Source organism: Elgaria multicarinata, chromosome 2 (assembly GCF_023053635.1).
Source record: "Elgaria multicarinata webbii isolate HBS135686 ecotype San Diego chromosome 2, rElgMul1.1.pri, whole genome shotgun sequence".
In the NCBI taxonomy this organism is placed as follows: Eukaryota; Metazoa; Chordata; class Lepidosauria; order Squamata; family Anguidae; genus Elgaria; species Elgaria multicarinata.
The window spans coordinates 66,199,899-66,219,358 of record NC_086172.1 but is presented as its reverse complement, the minus strand read 5'-3'; the positions used below and the strand labels follow the sequence as shown (position 1 = coordinate 66,219,358).

The 19,460-nt window shown below is 41.9% G+C and overlaps 1 protein-coding gene across 1 annotated transcript in view; it reads right to left on the bottom strand.

The window, feature by feature from the left end:
* Positions 1–1,135: 1,135 nt before the first annotated feature.
* Positions 1,136–19,460, bottom strand: part of SNX4 (sorting nexin 4) — a 36,567-nt gene continuing 18,242 nt past the window's right edge. The window contains exons 9-14 of the mRNA XM_063116649.1: positions 18,260–18,325; positions 16,225–16,314; positions 13,583–13,682; positions 5,234–5,379; positions 3,261–3,375; positions 1,136–2,948 (exon numbers count right to left, since the gene is read on the bottom strand). Of these exons, the coding sequence (XP_062972719.1) occupies positions 2,901–2,948; positions 3,261–3,375; positions 5,234–5,379; positions 13,583–13,682; positions 16,225–16,314; positions 18,260–18,325 (565 nt within the window). The 3' untranslated portion in view covers positions 1,136–2,900. The remainder of the gene's footprint in view (positions 2,949–3,260; positions 3,376–5,233; positions 5,380–13,582; positions 13,683–16,224; positions 16,315–18,259; positions 18,326–19,460) is intronic.

Genomic DNA, 19,460 nt, shown 5'->3' with positions numbered 1-19,460 from the left:
CAGAACTTCAAGTATAGTTGATAGTAATGGTAGTGGGCTCCCTTGCTAAAGGATGATATAGGACAAACAGAGTGCATGCCTGTATCCCACTGCTAATACCTAAACTTTATATGCTAAATGCTTAAGTTGTAGACCACAGAACAAATAATTATGATTGGCATATTCCTGACAGCCTTCTTGGGATACTACAAGGAAACTAAATGTGCTTAACTGAGAGCTTGTCTTTCTGGAACCATAGTAATGTGGATAAATTCTCATAACCTGAGCTTAATATGGGCAAAAGTTTATTAAATATGGCAGGCTTGAGAGAAATCACATCACCTTCTATGTGTTATTTAGGGGATGAAACAGGAAGACATTTCCATCCACCTGCTTTCAGAAACGTTCTAGATAGGCTCTGCATAAGATGTTCTATCTCTGAGTGGCCAATATTTCAAGCACAGAACATAGTTTCACAGCATTGCTGAGCTGTCTGAGGAGCCTATATGGGAAGACACTTGTTCTGAGACACTTTGGGAATGCCATTTTGTTTCAAGTAGCGTGCCCAAACTGCACAGGGCACGGAAAGAAATCAAAGAGAGGCAAGCTTCAGAAGATGATGAAACCCAGTTTATCAAAGCAGTCCAGAAAGTTATGCCAAATATGTTTCAAATATAAGTTGTAAAAAGCAATGGTTATTTTTGTGTTTGACAGGATACATTTTCCCCTTTCAGAGAAAAAATTCTCATGCGCAAGGAATAAAGTAACCATTTACTCTGATGACTTCCAGTAAATACAATTTTACCATCCTTTAAACTTTGCTTGCATTTGGGCATTTTTAGAAATTGGTGCAACCCTTCTTTGTATGCCAGTCAGCATCCTCTTCGAACTCTTTGTAGAAGTACTGATACATTAATTTAACTTGAGCAAAAAATGAACTTATGGAAATTTATTTAAGAAGAACTTTTGTTGGTTTTTTGGGTTTTTGTGTGTGGAAATATGCATATTTACATATGGCAAATGCAAGTAGAATTTGAAGACCAGATCCTTTGAAAATGCACCTTTAAAAAAATAATAAGCAAGTATTAACAATATAACTCAATACATGATACAATCACTTAAAAAGACAATCTAAAATAAATATGAAAAGCAAAAATAATAAAGTGTAGTTTTATTTCACATATTTGGCACAAAGCTTACAAGAACCTTTTGATCCCTTCTCAGATTTAATACAGTTAGCAAGAAAAAAGGCATACTAATACATTTAAGTTATACAGCTTATGAAAGAAGGGGGGGAAGGCACTAGGAAGATCAAGTGCATGGAAAATATTGACTCCAAGTGCCCAGTGGTATTAAATTAAGGCACGACTACTCTAGGAAGTTTACTATAAAAAATCTAACTTCGTAGCTGCTTATTGTTTTTGGAATGTACAAGTTTTTATTCTTCAGTTTTTAGGACCCAGATTCTACAGTTGTCTGAAATGGAATGATCCGGCATAGATATATCTATCTTAAGCAGACTAGATTTTCTCTTAATGAAAGATGTAACTACTCTTAAAATTAGCCATTAAACTTTAAATAAAAGATAAAAAAAATACATCAGTTTAGCTGAAAATGCTTTACTTTGCAAACCTGGTTTTATAACTGCAGTAAGAAAAAAGATCTGATTTTGGGAAATAAAAAGATTAAGAGGTTCTTTCTGGTATATGTAAACTAATACAGTGTTATTATCTGAAATAATTAAATGTGTGCTTGACAAATGAGTACTATTAATCTCAAAGAAGCTTTGCTACAATTATGTCTGGCTTGATTCCACATTAACTTGAGTGACATTTTAAATACCATTATGCAGAAGAGGCCAATGAACATTAGATCTTCCTTACAGCTGGTGTCTTGCACTTTAAGATTAAACAGAGCTAGCAAGAGAGATCTTGCTTTTGAACACGCTATACCAGACGGACGCCAAAGAATCCATCCTATCCATTTCCTTTTTCAAAACAAATCTAGAAAAGAGTGCAGTAAACAAAATGAATGCAGAGACATGTAAATACAATCCACATTTACACTGCTACATGTGCAAAGCAAAAGCACTTAAAATTAATGTTTTTCAGAAAGCTACCACTGTTAGTATTCAAAAGGGAAACATCTTTATGTTTAGCATAATCATCTCAAAAAGAACTAATAATGCAGAAACAAATACTTTTAACCTAATAGATCCTGCCAATTAAATTCAAAGCTGGTGTTAAGCATTTTTACTGAGGTCAATAAGAGTAAATGTATTATCTGCTTGCTAATTATGCACTTATCTGTTGGCAAGTAGAAAAATTGATTATGGAATCCTATCAGTTTTAAATTTCTAGCACAGAAACATAATGTTGTTCTGTATGGAACACCCCTGTTGTATAATGTATTAAACATTCAAAAATTTGTTAGAAAAAGAAAGGTAATTTTTGGAAAAACAGGTTTTCATCAGAGATACACAATGAATGTGTTATTTATGGATATTGCTGAAATGCTGAAAACACAATTTTAGGCCACTACTTATAGAAAAGAAAAAAAAACAAATAATGCACATCATTATATGTTACAGCACTACAAATGTGAAACAGAAGGGGCACTGGGAAATGATTTACATAGTGCAAAGATTGGTGGTGAACAGTTTAGTTTAAGTCATCATTGGAGCCAACTTGGATCCTCCCTATAGCCTTATTTTGAGAGAAAGAGAGAACTACAATGTTCAACTTGCTACTGCATGCAAAACAAGCCACAAGGTGGCCATCAAGGAACAGAGACCAATTCTTTGTGCCCTACTTTTACAACTATACCAATTCCATGTAGTAATGTAGCAACTTAGTATCCATGTTCATGCATTTGTGCTTCTGTTCTCCAGCATTTTGTAAAGAAGGACAAAGTTCCAAACGTCACATCTTGCTGAAACATTCTTTTGCATTTGTCCAAACTTGAATTCCCTTCATTAACAAAAGAAAGAAAAAGGAAAATGCTGTATTTGAGAAGGTATTTGGATAACATCAGCTGACAACACTCATGCATTCATTTCCACTTAAATCACTGGGAGTTTTGCATGTCATGATGAAGTGTAAATCTTGCATATCCTGCATAGTGCATGCTGTATGTTTAAACATAAACAGGATGTTCCTCATCTTCGCATATAGCCATTTGAGGAATGCAGGGAGGAGTAGCCTTTCTGGAGACTAAAGTACCAGTGTATTATAATCGCATACTCTGGTTCCCTGTTTAAAATGCTTGTCCAACAGACTTACCTTTTTGCACATACTGATCTGCATTACGGCATAACTGATCAGGGCCTCTTTCAAGTCATGGTTCTTTTGCTCTTTGAACCGTTCAATATCAGTCCAGGCACTTTTCAGAAAGTCTCTAAAATAAATTGTAAACAAATTAGTGGAAACATTGCACATATCACCATGTAAGTACAATCTCATCTTGTAATTGAAATAATAATTATATATATATATATACACACACACACACACACTTGGACAGAACAATTCATATTGACAAAACAATACCTTGCAACCGACCAGACATAACAGTCATACACAAAAACCAAAAACACACATACCTCATCGACATAGCAATATCGAATGACAAAAATGTTATTCAAAAGGAAGAGGAAAAGAGAGAAAAATATACATCACTGGCCATGGAAGTCAAAGAATTATGGCAACAGGAAAAGGTCACTATTATTCCATTAGTCACATCAGTCACCAGCATCACATCAAAAAACTACAGAAAACCTACGGAAACTGGGCTTACCAAAATACATCCACACCACCATACAGAAAGCAGTCATAATTAAAACATGCTCAATTGTCAGGAAATTCCTGAATCTGTAAAAGACGGCATGACTTGGATGGTTTTTCCATCTAGAAAAACCACCATGAGCGAGAAAGAGACAACAACAACAACCACCACAACATATTTATTTCTTACCCGCCTTACAAATGAGTGAACAAACAGTATGACAAGAGGCCATATTCAAGCAAGATAGTGTTTTTCAGGATGCCTGCTACCCTCTTGCTTTCTAATTGCAGTTTTGTATTTGTCAATTTAATGCATCTTAACTATCAACCCAAGTTCCCCAATTTTATTTCCATTCTTTAACCAATTAAATGTACTGAACTGAAACTTTTGGGCCACATAATTACATTTAATACCAAAGCAAAATTAATGCATTTGTTCTCCTTATGTTGTTCAGTTTATTTCACTACTCAAAGTTCAGATGAGGATTTGGGCAACTTGCTTCTCAGAATCTGAATCATTCAGAGAAGTATTTTATCCCTGTGGATCTTGGAATGCGCAAACATAAGATATTCTTCCTTAAGCAATTTGAGGGATTAAAATACATCCAGTTATCTAAATAAACAAATATGGAGGGAGTCCAAGCTCCCCATGCCCTCTCCCTCCCCACCAGCACAGACAGAACCGCACAGTGACCTTGGAGAGGACAGAAAGGGGGTATACCAGAGAACGGGGAGGAGGCGGCTTATGCTTTATCCCCAGGCCTCCTTCCCTCCCCAATGCCTCAACTAGATGAGCAAAAAAAAAAAAAAAAAAAAAAAAAAAAAAAAAGACTGACTAGCTAAATTGAAGAGCAGGAGGTGCAGTGGAGGCAAAGATAATCTCCAACATGCCTCCCGCTCTGCACTGGATAATGGTAAGTCTCAGGGTTCGGAGGCATACGAGTATCATGGTAGGACTGTGCCCATAATTTACATAACTTATACAGGTAACAGAGAATTTTATTTCCATTGGTGCAACATTTGGTTTCCCTGGCTGAAGAATGTTTAATTTTTTATATTTAATTAATTACATTTATATACCGCCCCATAGCCGAAGCTCTCTGGGCAGTTTAAGCATGAAGTACAGATAACCTTGAATATATTGTTCTTCTTGGCTATAATCTTTATACAGGAAACAGTAAAAACTCTTCTCCTCTCACATAGGTACACCGGTTTTGGAAATGTCAGCACTTATTTTTCTAAATTTTTTATTCTGAAGTAAAAGAAAGGTGCATTCATTAAAAAAAAATAGCCAAGAAAACTAACCTTAATTAGAAGCTACTTATCTAAAAAGCAGCTAAATATGTACTGCTTTTGCCAGTTAAAAGATTCATAAACAGAAATATATAAAAACACCTGCAGTGCACAAATAGCTTACAAGGCCTTTATGACTTCAATAATCTAATTTTTCTTTATACATAATCAACAATTACCGGCTCTCCAAGTTCTTTGCTTTGAGCTGCTCTTCTCCTTCATGTATCTGTTCTTCTAAAACCTTTATCTTTGCTTCTCTCTGTTCAGGTGTTTCCTGGCCAAACAGCTTGCTGGTCATTCCCTTCAAGGAGAATGTTCTCACAGTCTGGAAAAAATATATAATACATATTCCAGGAAATTAGTTTCTTCTCCTCCAGGAAAATAAAGTGCCCAAATACATGGATGGGGAATGCTTCTGCTTCAAAACATTTGATTGGTATAAAGTTTGTTATATTTTATCCCACCTTTCCTCCCAGGAATGGAAGAAACAAACAGGGAGAGAAGACAAACAGAGGAAGAAGAGCACAAGTCCAAAGCAGGTTCCCAATCTTCTAGACAATAATTATGTCATCCATCATGAGTGGCCAAATAGGGAGGGGTTAGTCTTTCCCAGTTGTGTTCACTGGGGTACTAAGTTCAGCATCAGGTTAGACTTGAGGCCCAGGGAGGGGGCGGTTTGCCATGATCTATAATAATTTTCTTTCTCTCGGCTCCCTGTCTGTATGACTACTAGTATGGAGTATTTGCATCTTGTATTGGGCCAGAATGGGGATTCTGCTGGTATAACGCCCAGCCCCACTACCCAGCAGTCTTCCTACCTGAGCTGACAGAGGTAGTCTCAGATGTGATGCTGAGGTCCCTTAGGCTGCTGGTTTTGGGGGATGTCAACATTCACGCCGAGAGCATCTCGTCTGGGGTGGCTCAAGACTTCATGGCCTCTATGATAAATGCAGGTTGCTTACCTGTAACTGTAGTTCTTCGAGTGGTCATCTATGCATTCACACATATGGGCTTTGCGCCTGCGCAGAGACCAGACCGGAACCTACTATAGCTGAGTGGAACGTTTTTGGCGGGAACCCCTCCCCCCACGCTACCGCGCATGTCCATGGGGTTCCCGCCCTTACCTCAGTTTACAGGAGTCCGACGTTGTGCCCCCATAAACATGAGTGTAAATAAGTAAAGTACATTCCACAATAAAACAGTGTCATTTATAAGTCTCACACCACCAAGTGGGGATGGTGGGTGGGTTGTGTGAATGCATAGATGACCACTCGAAGAACTACAGTTACAGGTAAGCAACCTGCATTTCTTCTTCGTGGTCTCTATGCATCACACATATGGGCGAGTAGCAAGCTGACATACCTTTGGAGGTGGGTTGGTGCATCATCTGAAGATCTCTGAAAGCACTGTCCTCCCAAATGAGCAGTCCTGCCTCGCACGAGTGTCCAAACTGTAGTGCTTGACAAACGTGGATGGAGTGGACCACGTTGCGGCTCTACAGACGTCTGCCAAGGGAACACCTCTGGTGAAGGCCACCGATGTTGAAACAGCTCTGGTGGAATGAGCCGTCACAGGTTTCACTAACTCTAATTTAGAAATAGAGTAGGCCAATTCTATTGTCTCCACTATCCAGCGTGATAGTCGTTGGCAGGAGACAGGGAGTCCCTTAGAAGGCTCACCATAACAAATAAACAGTTGCTTTGTTTTTCTAAATGTCTCTGTCCTGTCTTTATAAAAAGCAAGAGCCCTTCTCACATCGAGAGTATGCAAGGAAGACTCAAGAGGTGAAGTTGGATTAGGAAAGAAAGCAGGCAAAGTAATATGCTGAGACAGATGAAAAGTTGACACTACCTTAGGTAGGAAGGCTGGGTCTGTGCGTAGCACAACCTTGTCCTTATGAAAGATAGTGTATGGAACATCTATCCTAAGAGCTTTAAGCTCACTTGCCCGTCTTGCCGATGTAATGGCTACTAGAAAGACAGTCTTTAAAGTAAGTAGCCTAAGGTCTGTCGACGCCATGGGCTCAAAGGGCTTGCGTGTCAGTGCTTGCAGCACAACTGACAGGCTCCATGGCGGCACGATACTTTTCACAGTCGGTATCGTGTTCTTCAGACCTCTTAGAAATTTCTTCGTTGTTGGATGGGTAAAAGGTGTAAAACCATCCACACCCCGGTGAAAAGATGTAATCGCAGCAAGGTGAACCCTGATGGATGCGAGCTTAAGTCCCTGCTGGAAAAGTGTCAATAAATAATTAAGGATGAAGGGTAAGTGGCAAGATTCTGGTGTTTGATCTTGTACTGAAGCAAAGTTCCGAAATCTTTGCCACTTTGCTGCATAAGTTTTCCTAGTGGAAGGCTTTAGTGCTGCCAATATAATGTGATCCACAGTCAAAGTTCTAGTTGCAGAGGAGGAGTTGTTGTTATCCTCCATGCAGTCATCTTGAGGGTCGACAGATCTGCGTGTCGAACCCTGCCCTGGTGTCGAGACAGTAGCTTCGGTGTCGACGGGAGCCTGATGTAATCCCCTCTCGATAACCGAAGAGCGTGTGAGAACCACGTCTGTCGAGGCCACCACGGCGTGATCAGGATGCAATCGGAGTTGTCCATCTGGATCTTGGCTATCACTCTTGTCAACAGTGGAAAGGGAGGAAACATGTACAGGAGATTTCCTCTCCAAGTTCTGGTGAAAGCGTCTCCTAGAGAGCGCTTTCCTCTTCCTGCCCTGCTGCAAAACTTGGCGCAGACTGCGTTGTCCTCGGTAGCGAAGACATCGACAACAGGGCGGCCCCAGTACCGAAAAAGGCTTTCCCGCACTTCGACGTCGAGCTCCCACTCGTGGTCGACATGGAAGGATCTGCTGAGAGAGTCCGCAAAGACGTTCTCCTTGCCGGCTACATGGATCGCCGTCAGGTAAGTCCTTCTCTTTATGCACCAGTTCCATATCCTGAGTGCAGACCGGTTCAGAGGGTGTGATCTTGTTCCACCCTGCCTGTTGATGTATGCCACCACGGTAGTATTGTCCGTCGCGATCAAGACATTCTTGCCCTCGATCAACTGTGCAAATGCTCTTATTGCATTTTCTACAGCCATGAGTTCGAGATGATTGATGTGCTGTTCTCTCTGGGCTCGAGGCCAACGACCTTGAGCAGTAAGGGAGTTGCAATGAGCTCCCCATCCTTCTAAAGATGCATCCGTCGTGATCGTTACCGAAGGCGCCTGTTGTTGGAATGGAACGCCTTCGAGAAGAGTCGACATCGAGAACCACCATTTCAGCGATGCCCTGACTTGCTTCGGTAACGAAAGGTAAGTTCGTCGAGCATTGAGCCTGAGATCGAAAGTCCTTAAGAACCAGGCCTGCAATACCCTCATTCTGAGTCTTGCAAACCTGATGACTGCCGTAGTGGCTGCCATCAGGCCTAATAGTCTCTGGACTGTCCAAGCCGATACCTTCCGGCGGCTCTCGGTGTCGATGGCTAACTGCTGCAAAGTGTTCGCCCTGGTTGAAGGTAAGTATGCTCTTCCGTCTCGAGAGGATAGGGTTACTCCTATGAAGTCCAACCTCTGCTGTGGGGTCAAAATGGACTTTTCGTGATTCACCCAAAGCCCCAACGAGTCCAATAGGTTGAGGGTGGTTAGTATGTCCGTTTGAAGCGTCTCGCTGTTGTCTGCTACTAGGAGCCAATCGTCCAGGTATGGATAAACGTAAATGCCTTTCTGCCTTAGGTGGGCGCACACCACCGCCATGACTTTGGTGAAGACCCTCGGCGCCGTGGCCAACCCGAACGGAAGAACGGTGAATTGGTACTGGAATGTACCGATCGAAAACCGAAGGTAAGCTTGATGCGACTTCCTGATGGAGATATGGAAGTACGCATCCTTCAGATCCACCACTGCGAACCAAACTCCTTTTTGTAGAAGCTGTAGAATTGAAGCAACCGTTGTCATACGGAACTTCCTCGGGGTGATGAACTTGTTCAGTTGTCTTAAGTCCATGATCGGTCGAAGACCTCCATCTTTCTTCGGGACCGTGAAGTAACGAGAGAAAAATCCCTGATTGAGTTCCTCTGCGGGTACGGGAGAGATGGCTCCCTTCGATAGCAAGGTCTGTACCTCGAGCAGCAGAGGAGGGGATGGAGTCGTTACTTTCACGCCGGAAAAAGGAGGAAGGGCATCGAGCTCGATGGCATAGCCCGAGTTGATGATAGTGAGCACCCAGGAGTCTGTTGTAATTGACTCCCATAGATGGTAATGGGGTGCTAGGCGGTTCGCAAAAGGGGGTGGATCTGGGGCCGAAGAGTCAAACACGCTGCTTTTTAGAAAAGTCAGGTTGCCTCTTATCTTGTTGATATCGGCCCTGGTATGGCCTCTTCCTTTGCAACTGCTGCTGTTGCTGCCGAAGTTGAGGCTGGTACTGAGGCCGGTATTGCTGGTGCTGTTGCATTGGCGGTCTCATCCATCTCTTTGGCCTGTACTGCGGTGGAGGAGCAGTGAATCCCATCTTTTTAGCCGTTGTTCTGGCTTTGTAGATGGAATCCAGTGTTTCATCGGTGTTAGAGTGAAAAAGTCCCTCGCCATCGAATGGCATACTTTCTATCCTCCACTTGGTCTCATGGCTCAAATTAGCCGATCTGAGCCACGCGTGTCTCCTTAAAGATATTGCGCCCATCATGGACTTCGAGTGGCAGTCCACTTGGTGTCGAGCCGTGGATAACTGCTGCCTGGCGATGGCTGAAGCCTCATTTTGAAATACCCTCGCCAGTTCCTTCTTGTCCTCCGGGAGGTGTTCGCATAATGAACCCATCTTTTCCCATAGGAAAAGCTGGTACCTCGCCATCGTCGCTTCGTATGATGACGCTCTAATGCCTAAGGAAGAAGAGGAGTAAATCCTTCTGCCAGTCTGGTCTAATTTCCTCCCTTCCCTATCCACCGGTGCCGAATGTGCCTTTTGAGATTGTCCTTGGGCTGACTCAACCACTATGGAGTTAGGCTTTGGATGTTGAACCAAAAATTTTGCGCCTTCCTCCTGGACTCGATAAAGAGTCTCTAATCTTTTAGATGTAGCCTGAGTCACAGCAGGTGTCTTCCAAGACTCTTGAGCAGTTTGCTTCAATGCATGTGGAATGGGGATAGCCAGTCTTTGATTGGTAGTAGTTTGGAACACATCATAAATGGGATCCACAACCGATTCATCCGTTTGTTGGATATCTAGTCCCAATGCCTGTGACATCCTAAGCATATGGTCAGAGAACCTGACCATATCGTCCGACGGAGAGGAAGGGTCGTTATCGTGGACCTCATCCTCCGGCGAGGGCATCGTTGGAGTTGCAGACACCCTCGATTCCGAGTCTGACGGGTAGTCTTGCTCAGGAGAAGACATCGTAACCACTTGCAACTGAAGTTGGTCTGTTGGTACCGTGGGAACTGCCTCGGTCGATGCCGAAGGTTGCATACGGTGTCGAGGAGTAGACACCCTCGATGCCTGATGGTCAGGCGATGCAGGTGGTAATCGGCACATCCTTGTTACAGGTGGCGGTTGGGCGTAGTAGCCTTCCCGGGGACTCTCTCGATCCGGAAGGTAGTGTTGGGGACGGTATCGCTCCCATTCGTAGTCTTCGTATCCCAAGTGAGGATCGGAGTATCTGGAAGCTCCATCCCATTCACGGCGAGATGTAAGTCTTGGCGACGGTTGTATTGGGATTAATCCCTGCAACGTCTGAGGTCTTGTAGGCTGTTGGAAAGAGGCCGCTGACGCAGAATCTCTTATTTCGCCCTCCGAAAGGCTGAGCGAGCGCGTCGGTACCGTGGCCATCGGCACCGACTGAGATCTCGATGCCGAGGGAGGCCTCGACATCGAAGCGATCGGAGCAATGGGAGGAGTAGAATGACTCCTAACCGCCTCAGGCGCTCGAGGAGACGCTAGGGTGGATCTCTCAGCGTCCCTCTTTTTCTTCTTCTTCTTCTTCTTCTCCAGCTCAGAAGAAGGCTTAGGAGTTCTGGCTTTCTTTGAAATCTTCTTTGCCATAGAACTCGTCAAAGACCGGCCAGGTGTGAGGGGTATCTGTGCCCTATGAACTCTGGCTTGCACCTCAGTGCTGCGGTCTGCTGGTTTGTCGGTAACGGACTTACGAATTGCCGTTTTTTCAGTAACGGACTTACCAACTGCCGTTTTTTCCATACTGGGAGCCTCAGTAGCCTTGAGAGCTTTTTCCCACAATATAGAGCGAAGTCTGTCGGCTCTATGCTTCCTAGTTTGTTTTGTAAACGACATACAGTGGTGGCAGGCTTCCACCACGTGTCCTTCTCCCAAACAAACGAGACAAAGGGAGTGCCCGTCCGTCGGAGGAAGTTTCGCTCCACACCGTACACACTTCCTAAACGGGGCTTTCGCTGCCATACGGGCCTCAGGCGACCGAAGTCGCTGAGAGAAAACTATCTACAATTAAATTTTTTTTTTTTTTTTTTTTTATAGATAAGAAAGAAGTAAGAAGAATTAGGAAAGATTGAAGAATGAACAGGTTTAAAGAAAGATTAAGTAAGTTAACTAGAAGAACGCTAGAGGTTCGGTTAGCTGGTCTATGCACAACGGCGGACGACGAAGAACTGAGGTAAGGGCGGGAACCCCATGGACATGCGCGGTAGCGTGGGGGGAGGGGTTCCCGCCAAAAACGTTCCACTCAGCTATAGTAGGTTCCGGTCTGGTCTCTGCGCAGGCGCAAAGCCCATATGTGTGATGCATAGAGACCACGAAGAAGAACCATGGGGCTGTCCCAACTTGTCATCAGACACCCCCCCACACCACTTTTCTTTCAGCCATTCATGGAGATGGGGATCTGAAAGTGGGTGACAAATTCCTTTGTCTCTGGGGTGGACCATCTTAAACAGGTCCCATGCTCTTGTAGAGGGGGAAGCCGACGTCAGTCTAATCCTCAACAGGAGGTTGACCATCACAAAGGAATTTGTCATCCACTTTCATGGTCAACCTCCTGTTGAGGTTTAGACTGATGTTGGCTTTTCCCCTCTACAAGGGTGTGGGACCTGTTTAAGATGGTCCACCGCAGAGGCTAATGAATCCAGATGGTTTCCAGCCAGAAAAAACCCTACAGCCCTCTGGAAACCATCTGGTTGATCTGTGGAACACAGAAATTACCCGGGTGGTTGACACAATTGCTCCTGAGTGCCCTCTCTGCAGTACAGCTCATACAGTTCTGTGATAGACCCCGGAGCTGAGAGCGATGAAACAAAATAGGACACAGTTTCATGGCAAATGGAGAAAAACTCCTAGTGGATGCAATCAAACACTGGTGTGTGTCCATGGTCGGGTATAGTCAAAGAAACAACATCTCACTGCCTCCATCTGCCGCCCAGTGGAGCTTTTCAGGGTCATCACAGCTTATTACACGTTGGCCCTAAGGACATTGTAGATCCATCTGAGGCCCGCTGTAGCACATCTGTGAGGCAATTCCAGGATAATGAATACTGTTGTTGTTTTATACTGTTTTTATGTTTTTTAATTTTTTTGTATACTTTTAATGTCTACTATTTTTAATTGTTGTAAACTGCCCAGAGAGCTTCGGCTGGGGGGCGGTATATAAATGTAATAAAATAATAAATAAATAATAAATAAATAAATAATATCTCTTGCATAGATTCCAGTTATTTAGCTGGTGAATTAGATGAAGCATCCAGAGCACAGCCTGGTCCAGTTTTCTTGGATGAGTTTCAGTTGGTACAACTCAAGGACATTGACAAAGTGTCTGGACAGATTCATGAATCCTTGCTCCTCTTGGCTTATAAAAGCCAGCAGAGAAGGAAGGTGATTAAACCCTCCTTGCAAAAGGGAGTGATCCTGAGCTGACTGAAGAAACTCCTTAAGATCACTCCAGAAGATTTTAACAACTTTAAGCTGGTGTAATGTAATGTCCACCCACATACATGCTATTTAATGAAAAGGGCCATGATCAGATGGTTGCATGCAGTGTGCTATTATACAGTATTGTGCATGGTATAGCTATCCCAAATTACTTCATATCCTCATGTCATTACCATCAATAGTTTAGAGCACTCCAGCTTATCCAAACTGACTGGGTATCTCCCAACCCACTGAACAAGTAAGGTTGTACTATAATTTTTTTTTAAGAGTGCAATCCTATGGATGTTTAGACAAAGAAGTCCTACAACTCTCAGTATCCCTCCAGCCAGCTATGCTGGCTGGGGCATGCTGGGAATTGGAGAGGGTTTTCTGTCTAAGCATGCATAAGATTGCACCCATAATGTTTAAAAAGAAAAGTTCAAAAACTGCACTTTAACCAGTAGCATGCTATACACTCTTGTGGTCAAGACATAAACTTCGATTGCATAGACACCATAAATCACTATGAAATAAATCATATAAAGATGTACAACTTGCGTAAAACTCTTCACGAGTCTCCTGTCAACAAGCCATATATTAATGTCATTTAGGTTAAGAACCTGGCTCTCTCTAATGCTAGATTTTGGACAAGAAAATGGAAAAAATAAAACCAGGCTTACTCCTGTTGCCAATTCCTCACACTGCTGCTTCTTCGATGTCAGATCTTGAACAGCCATTTCCAACTCATACTGCAGAAGTTCATGTTTCCTGCAAACTGCCCTAAAAATAATCAAAGCTTTCATATGAAACTCTCTCATTATGGGTTTACAATCACATTTTTTAAAACCTGCATCATCTCAGACAAACTTATCTAGCATGAATTTAACTATCCCATTGTAATTAATGAAACTCTGATACAATTGACATGATATGGAGAGTTATTCTCTCAATGTTGCATTAACCAATAGTTCTTGCACCTCCAAATTCATACAGCCTGAGCCTTCAGTCATACAATATGCAGTTCAAGCAAGGCCATTTCAATGTTGAAATGTTTTACATGTCCCCAGGCAGGACAGAAACTTCAGATATCTTTAACATAACAATCTTATCCGATGCACCAGAATGAAGCAAATGGGATGTTAGAGGGCATGCACCTATGGGATCATGTTACATCTATCCTGAAGCCAATTTGCTTCCAGTCACAGTTCAAAGTAATGATTATTTTTAAAAGCCTAAATGGCATGGAGTTAAAATCGCAGGAAGAAACATTAACAATCTCAGATATGCAGATAGCACCACATTGATGGCTGAAAGCGAGGAGGAGCTGAGGAGCCTTATGACGAAGGTGAAAGAAGAAAGTGCAAAAGCTGGATTACAGTTAAACTTCAAAAAAACCAAGATTATGGCAACCAGCTTGATTGATAACTGGCAAATAGAGGGAGAAAACGTGGAGGCAGTGACAGACTTTGTATTTCTGGGCGCAAAGATTACTGCAGACGCTGACTGCAGCCAGGAAATCAGAAGACGTTTACTTCTTGGGAGGAGAGCAATGACAAATCTTGATAAAATAGTTAAGAGCAGAGACACCACACTGACAACAAAGGTCCGCATAGTTAAAACAATGGTATTCCCCGTAGTAACCTATGGCTGCGAGAGCTGGACCATAAGGAAGGCTGAGCGAAGGAAGATAGATGCTTTTGAACTATGGTGTTGGAGGAAAATTCTGAGAGTGCCGTGGACTGCAAGAAGATCAAACCAGTCCATACTCCAGGAAATAAAGCCAGACTGCTCACTTGAGGGAATGGTATTAAAGGCAAAACTGAAGTACTTTGGCCACATAATGAGAAGACAGGATACCCTGGAGAAGAGGCTGATGCTAGGGAAAGTGGAAGGCAAAAGGAAGAGGGGCCGACCAAGGGCAAGATGGATGGATGATATTCTGGAGGTGACAGACTTGACCTTGGGGGAGCTAGGGGTGGCGACAGCCGACAGAAAGCTCTGGTGTGGGCTGGTCCATGAAGTCACGAAAAGTCGGAAGCGACTGAACTAATAAACAACAACAAAATGGCATGGGTCTACAATGCCTGAAAGATTGCTTCCTCCCACATCAACCTGCCTGTTCCCTAAGAATAAAACAATAAACATTTATTATTATTATTATTATTATTATTATTTATATAGCACCATCAATGTACATGGTGCTGTACAGAATAAAACAGTAAATAGCAAGGCCCTGCCGCATAGGCTTACAATCTAATAAAATCATAGTAAAACAATAAGGAGGGGAAGAGAATGCCAACAGGCACAGGGTAGGGTAAGCAGGCACAGGGTAGGGTAAAACTAACAGTATAAAGTCCGCACAACATCAAGTTTTAAAAGCTTTAAAAGTTTTAATAAAACTTTAATAAAAGTTTTAATACAATAAAGCAATGCCAAATACAATAAATGTTACTTAGCTGCGCATTTGCCTAACCCAGTGTCTTAATATGAATTGTTCATTCTACAAGCACAGATACAACTACTACAAGCGCACCCTCTCCCAAGCAGAGGCCCAATTCAAGTATAAAAGAAAGCAATGCAATGCTCACACACCCAATACATCCCACACGTGTCTTGACTTGCTTCATGCTGAAAGGCTGGCCTCTATTAAGAGAGGAATGTCATTTCCCAGATTTGATTATTAGGTGGGAAAACATTCCCATTTCAGCTTCCTGGGTAGCCTTGAAATACCTTCTCCATTTGTGGGGCACAATTCTTGCTTCTAGGGAGATGTTTACAAATAACTTCTTTTCACGCTTTTCTAGTCAGCATGTCTTGGGCTATGCATATGCCTTTTCACAGCCTGGAAATATCTTCACCATTTGAGCATGCACTTTGAGAACTCCATTTTAAAATGAGAGGTGAACAAGTATTCAGATTTTTCCTACAAATTGGGCTACATATACACCAAATTCCAGGTCACTGATTTCCAATCATCTGTAAATAGTTAACCTTTGACAAATGAGAATAGGGGTCAAAATCTCTCTCAAAATACAGAAAAGGATCATTTGAGCTTGTCACTGTTGACCCTATCATATACTCTCAAGCTTTATTACATTTCATGACTCCATTTTATGTGAGCCATTATTTCAATATTACATTCAGATCAGGAGTGAGACTGTTAGATAGTAAGTTGTCCAAGGATACTATGGATGAGCAAACTCTTGAAGTCTCCTGTGCACTGCATTGACCATTATTTTTGTAAACTGTTTATAAAGTGACCTCAACTGCAAATCTTTAAAAGCAATCAGAATAACCACAAGAGATGTGCCAATGTGCTTACCGAAGAGCTTCTGCATAAAAGAGATATTCTTTAAGCTGGTCTGCATAATGTTCTTCTTCTTCTAGTATGTCATCAATAGAAGCTGCATATCTAGTAAAAAAAGAGAACATAAGGTAACTTGGTTTCAGTTCCCAAATCTTGATCAATGTTGTAACACCCTCATATATCCTAGTAACACCCTCATATGTCCTACTATGGGCCTTTAAACCCAATATTTAATTATAACTGAAAGTAAATAAATAGAAAACACATTCTGCCCCAACTGTATTGCTACAACAAAATGATACATTTTTATTAGTCAAATTGTTCTTCTTAAAATGAAGATTTTTTTTTTATTGTAAGGGAGAGTGGAACTCCAAGAAGACTAATTAGTGTATGGTTACTCCTCAACAATTGTCAAACAAACAGCTAAAAAGTGAAGTGGGTTTAATATAACTATCAAGTTATTTTATGTCAAATAGCCAAGAAGGCAAAGGGAAACATTGGTCGCTTGCCTCCTGATCGAATATTATGATGCCAAATAACTTTTCAAAATGTTGCAAGACTGTTTGGTGTGCAACCTTAAAAATAACAGTCCTTGAGATGTAGGATCAGCTGCAACACAAATGGAACACTGGCCACATTCGCATGACACCCTAAGCCACCCTGGGAATAAGTTACGCAGAGTTAATTCTTTGTGGAACAACCCACAATGCAGCTGACAGACAATTTGGCTCACTGTACTTTGTTCTTTGCTCGTTTCCTTCGGTCGCAACCTCTTTTGGTCCGCCTTGATTTTTTTAAAAAAAAATTGGAGCCTCGAGAACATGCACTTGAAGTTGTATTTTATTTTATGTTTTCAGCCCCAGAGATTTGCAAAAACAAGTTCTTTGTTTAAAATTATTATTATTATTGCTGGTCTTTCAGAATTGCGCAAGTGCATTTTTATGGCTATTGATATGTGGAGTCTTGTCTTGTCAATTTCCTTTGTCTGCTTCAGCTGTCAGATGGAGTGGTGAAGCGGAATAGGTAACAGACATGGAAACTGACAAAGAGAGACTGTATATAGGCTAATTTGCGCACACTTGCCAGGGACCAAATACCAAACTGTCAAAGGAGAGGCACCAAAAGGGGGGCAATAGCAACAAAACTTGATGCAGCAAAAGTGTGTGAGGGGGAACCACAATATCTCCCCCTTGGTAGTGTGATCGTGTCACTTTTCAGTGTTGGACTGACAGCTCTCAGTGTCCCTCACCTTTTCAACACTTCTCCGAGTCTCCAGCTACTCAGGAAATCTTACCCCACCACTTTTCATGGCTCCCTTTCGAAGGACTTACTGCTGCAGTTACTGCGGGTCACTGACAGTTTCAGAAAAAAAACCATTTGCTCTGCCCCGTTCTCTTTCATATCATAACATGAACTGATAACACAGGACTTGGAAACAAATGGCCAAGCAAACACCTTCCTCTGCCTGCCATCATCTGCAAGATTGGCATCTTTCACTTTCTTTCCTGTTTCACCATGCTCGCATAACAGGGCACCCTAATTTTGTTCTAAATTACCAAAATACTATTAGAGTGTATGCAAATACCTCCGACATTCGATACCCCACAGATCCTGTCCGACAATTCAGATAGTGAATTTTAAAAACAAAATCTATACCTTTATCATGTATAGTGTAAAGGGTTGCTACTGTGTGTTAGTGCAAAGCTATTGCTATCAAACAAATGGAGAACATCAGGTCTGCAGTACATTAGGTTTTATTCTACCAGTTTCTGGCATAGTAGCTGAAAGGAAACATTGGAATTGTGCCAACCTCTTCTACAGTTTCAAAATAATAATAAAAAATAAATCCCTTTAAGTCACCAGGGACTCTTTGGGCTACTTAATGCAATAGATTCTAAAACAGTCTAAACTAAAAGCCAGTGAAATATTGCACAGCCTACAGTGCTATTCTTCAACGCACAGCATTTTCTCAAAACTACATTTTCCTACCCCCTCCCTTTTTTAACGTGTCCATCTGGCTTCCATCAGCTCTCAGATAGTCAATACTTACACATCCATGTGATGACCGGCACTCTGCAACCCATCCCCCATCTCCTTTTCTATTGCACTCCATTCACTAGAGAAGAAAAGCAAGTTAAATAAGAAACAACATTGCATGTAAAGGGTGAGGAAATTAATAAGCTGCATCCTGTAAGTAGTTCCTCCCCAGGTGATAGCTATGTGGAGAAATGTCCAAGTTATGCTTGGGTGAACTGCTGTACCACCTCCAAGCACCATTTCTGAATTCAAAGTTATGAGTTTATTTTAAAATATGATCTCCCAACTCTAACATGTGTATGATTTTACAAATTTCAACAGTTTAGGGATCCACTACCCCATCCCGAAAAATAATCTTTGTGTGAACACTTAAAACTGGAAAGCAACATCACACCATACTACATCACTTAAATATGAATGACCTCCCTACAGTTTGGGGAGAAGCACTGTATCTCACTTTTTGAGATAATTGAAATCTTCAAGATTTACATTCACAATGTTTTCAAATACATTTTCCTCTCAATGGAAACTCTGTTAAAATCCACTGAGTAATAGATAGTATTCTGCGAGATGGAGGGACACCTATGCTCCACTCAAAATTAGCCCCTTCCTCATTACTAATTGGAAACAAAACTATAACAGTGCCAAGTCTGGTCTTCCTGTCTGAGTGATGTTTAGAGGTTAGGCATATCCCTCACTAAAAAATAAAGAGCTATTTATATCTGAAGGGAAAACATTAGTGAAACATCCTTGCAGTTAAAAACATGCTTGTGGCACACACACGTTTATTTCCAGACAACAACTATCAAAACCACCCAACACAATATGTGGCAAAGAGGAGGGCTAGTATTTTTTCTTGTCCAGGACAGGAAAGACAGAATTCTGTTTAGTGATACCCCAGTTTTAATTTGGACTTGAATGTGATATTGGGTAGTGTTTAGGGTTCGACTAGAACCAGGGAAATTTAGGTTCAAATCTCTACTCAGCTATGAATCTCACTGGGTGATTCCCTTTCAGCCTAATTTACCTCACGGGTTGTTGTGAGGATTAAATGGGACAAAAAACAATCCTGTGTGTCACACCCTGAGCTTCTTGGAAGAGGAGTGGGATTAAAGTGTAATAGATAATTAACATGTGAAAACAGAGACTGTTCCGGAAAAGGGTTTTGCAAGAGTTTCAGGTTAACTTGCAGTAGCTGGGCCAAAATCCCAAAG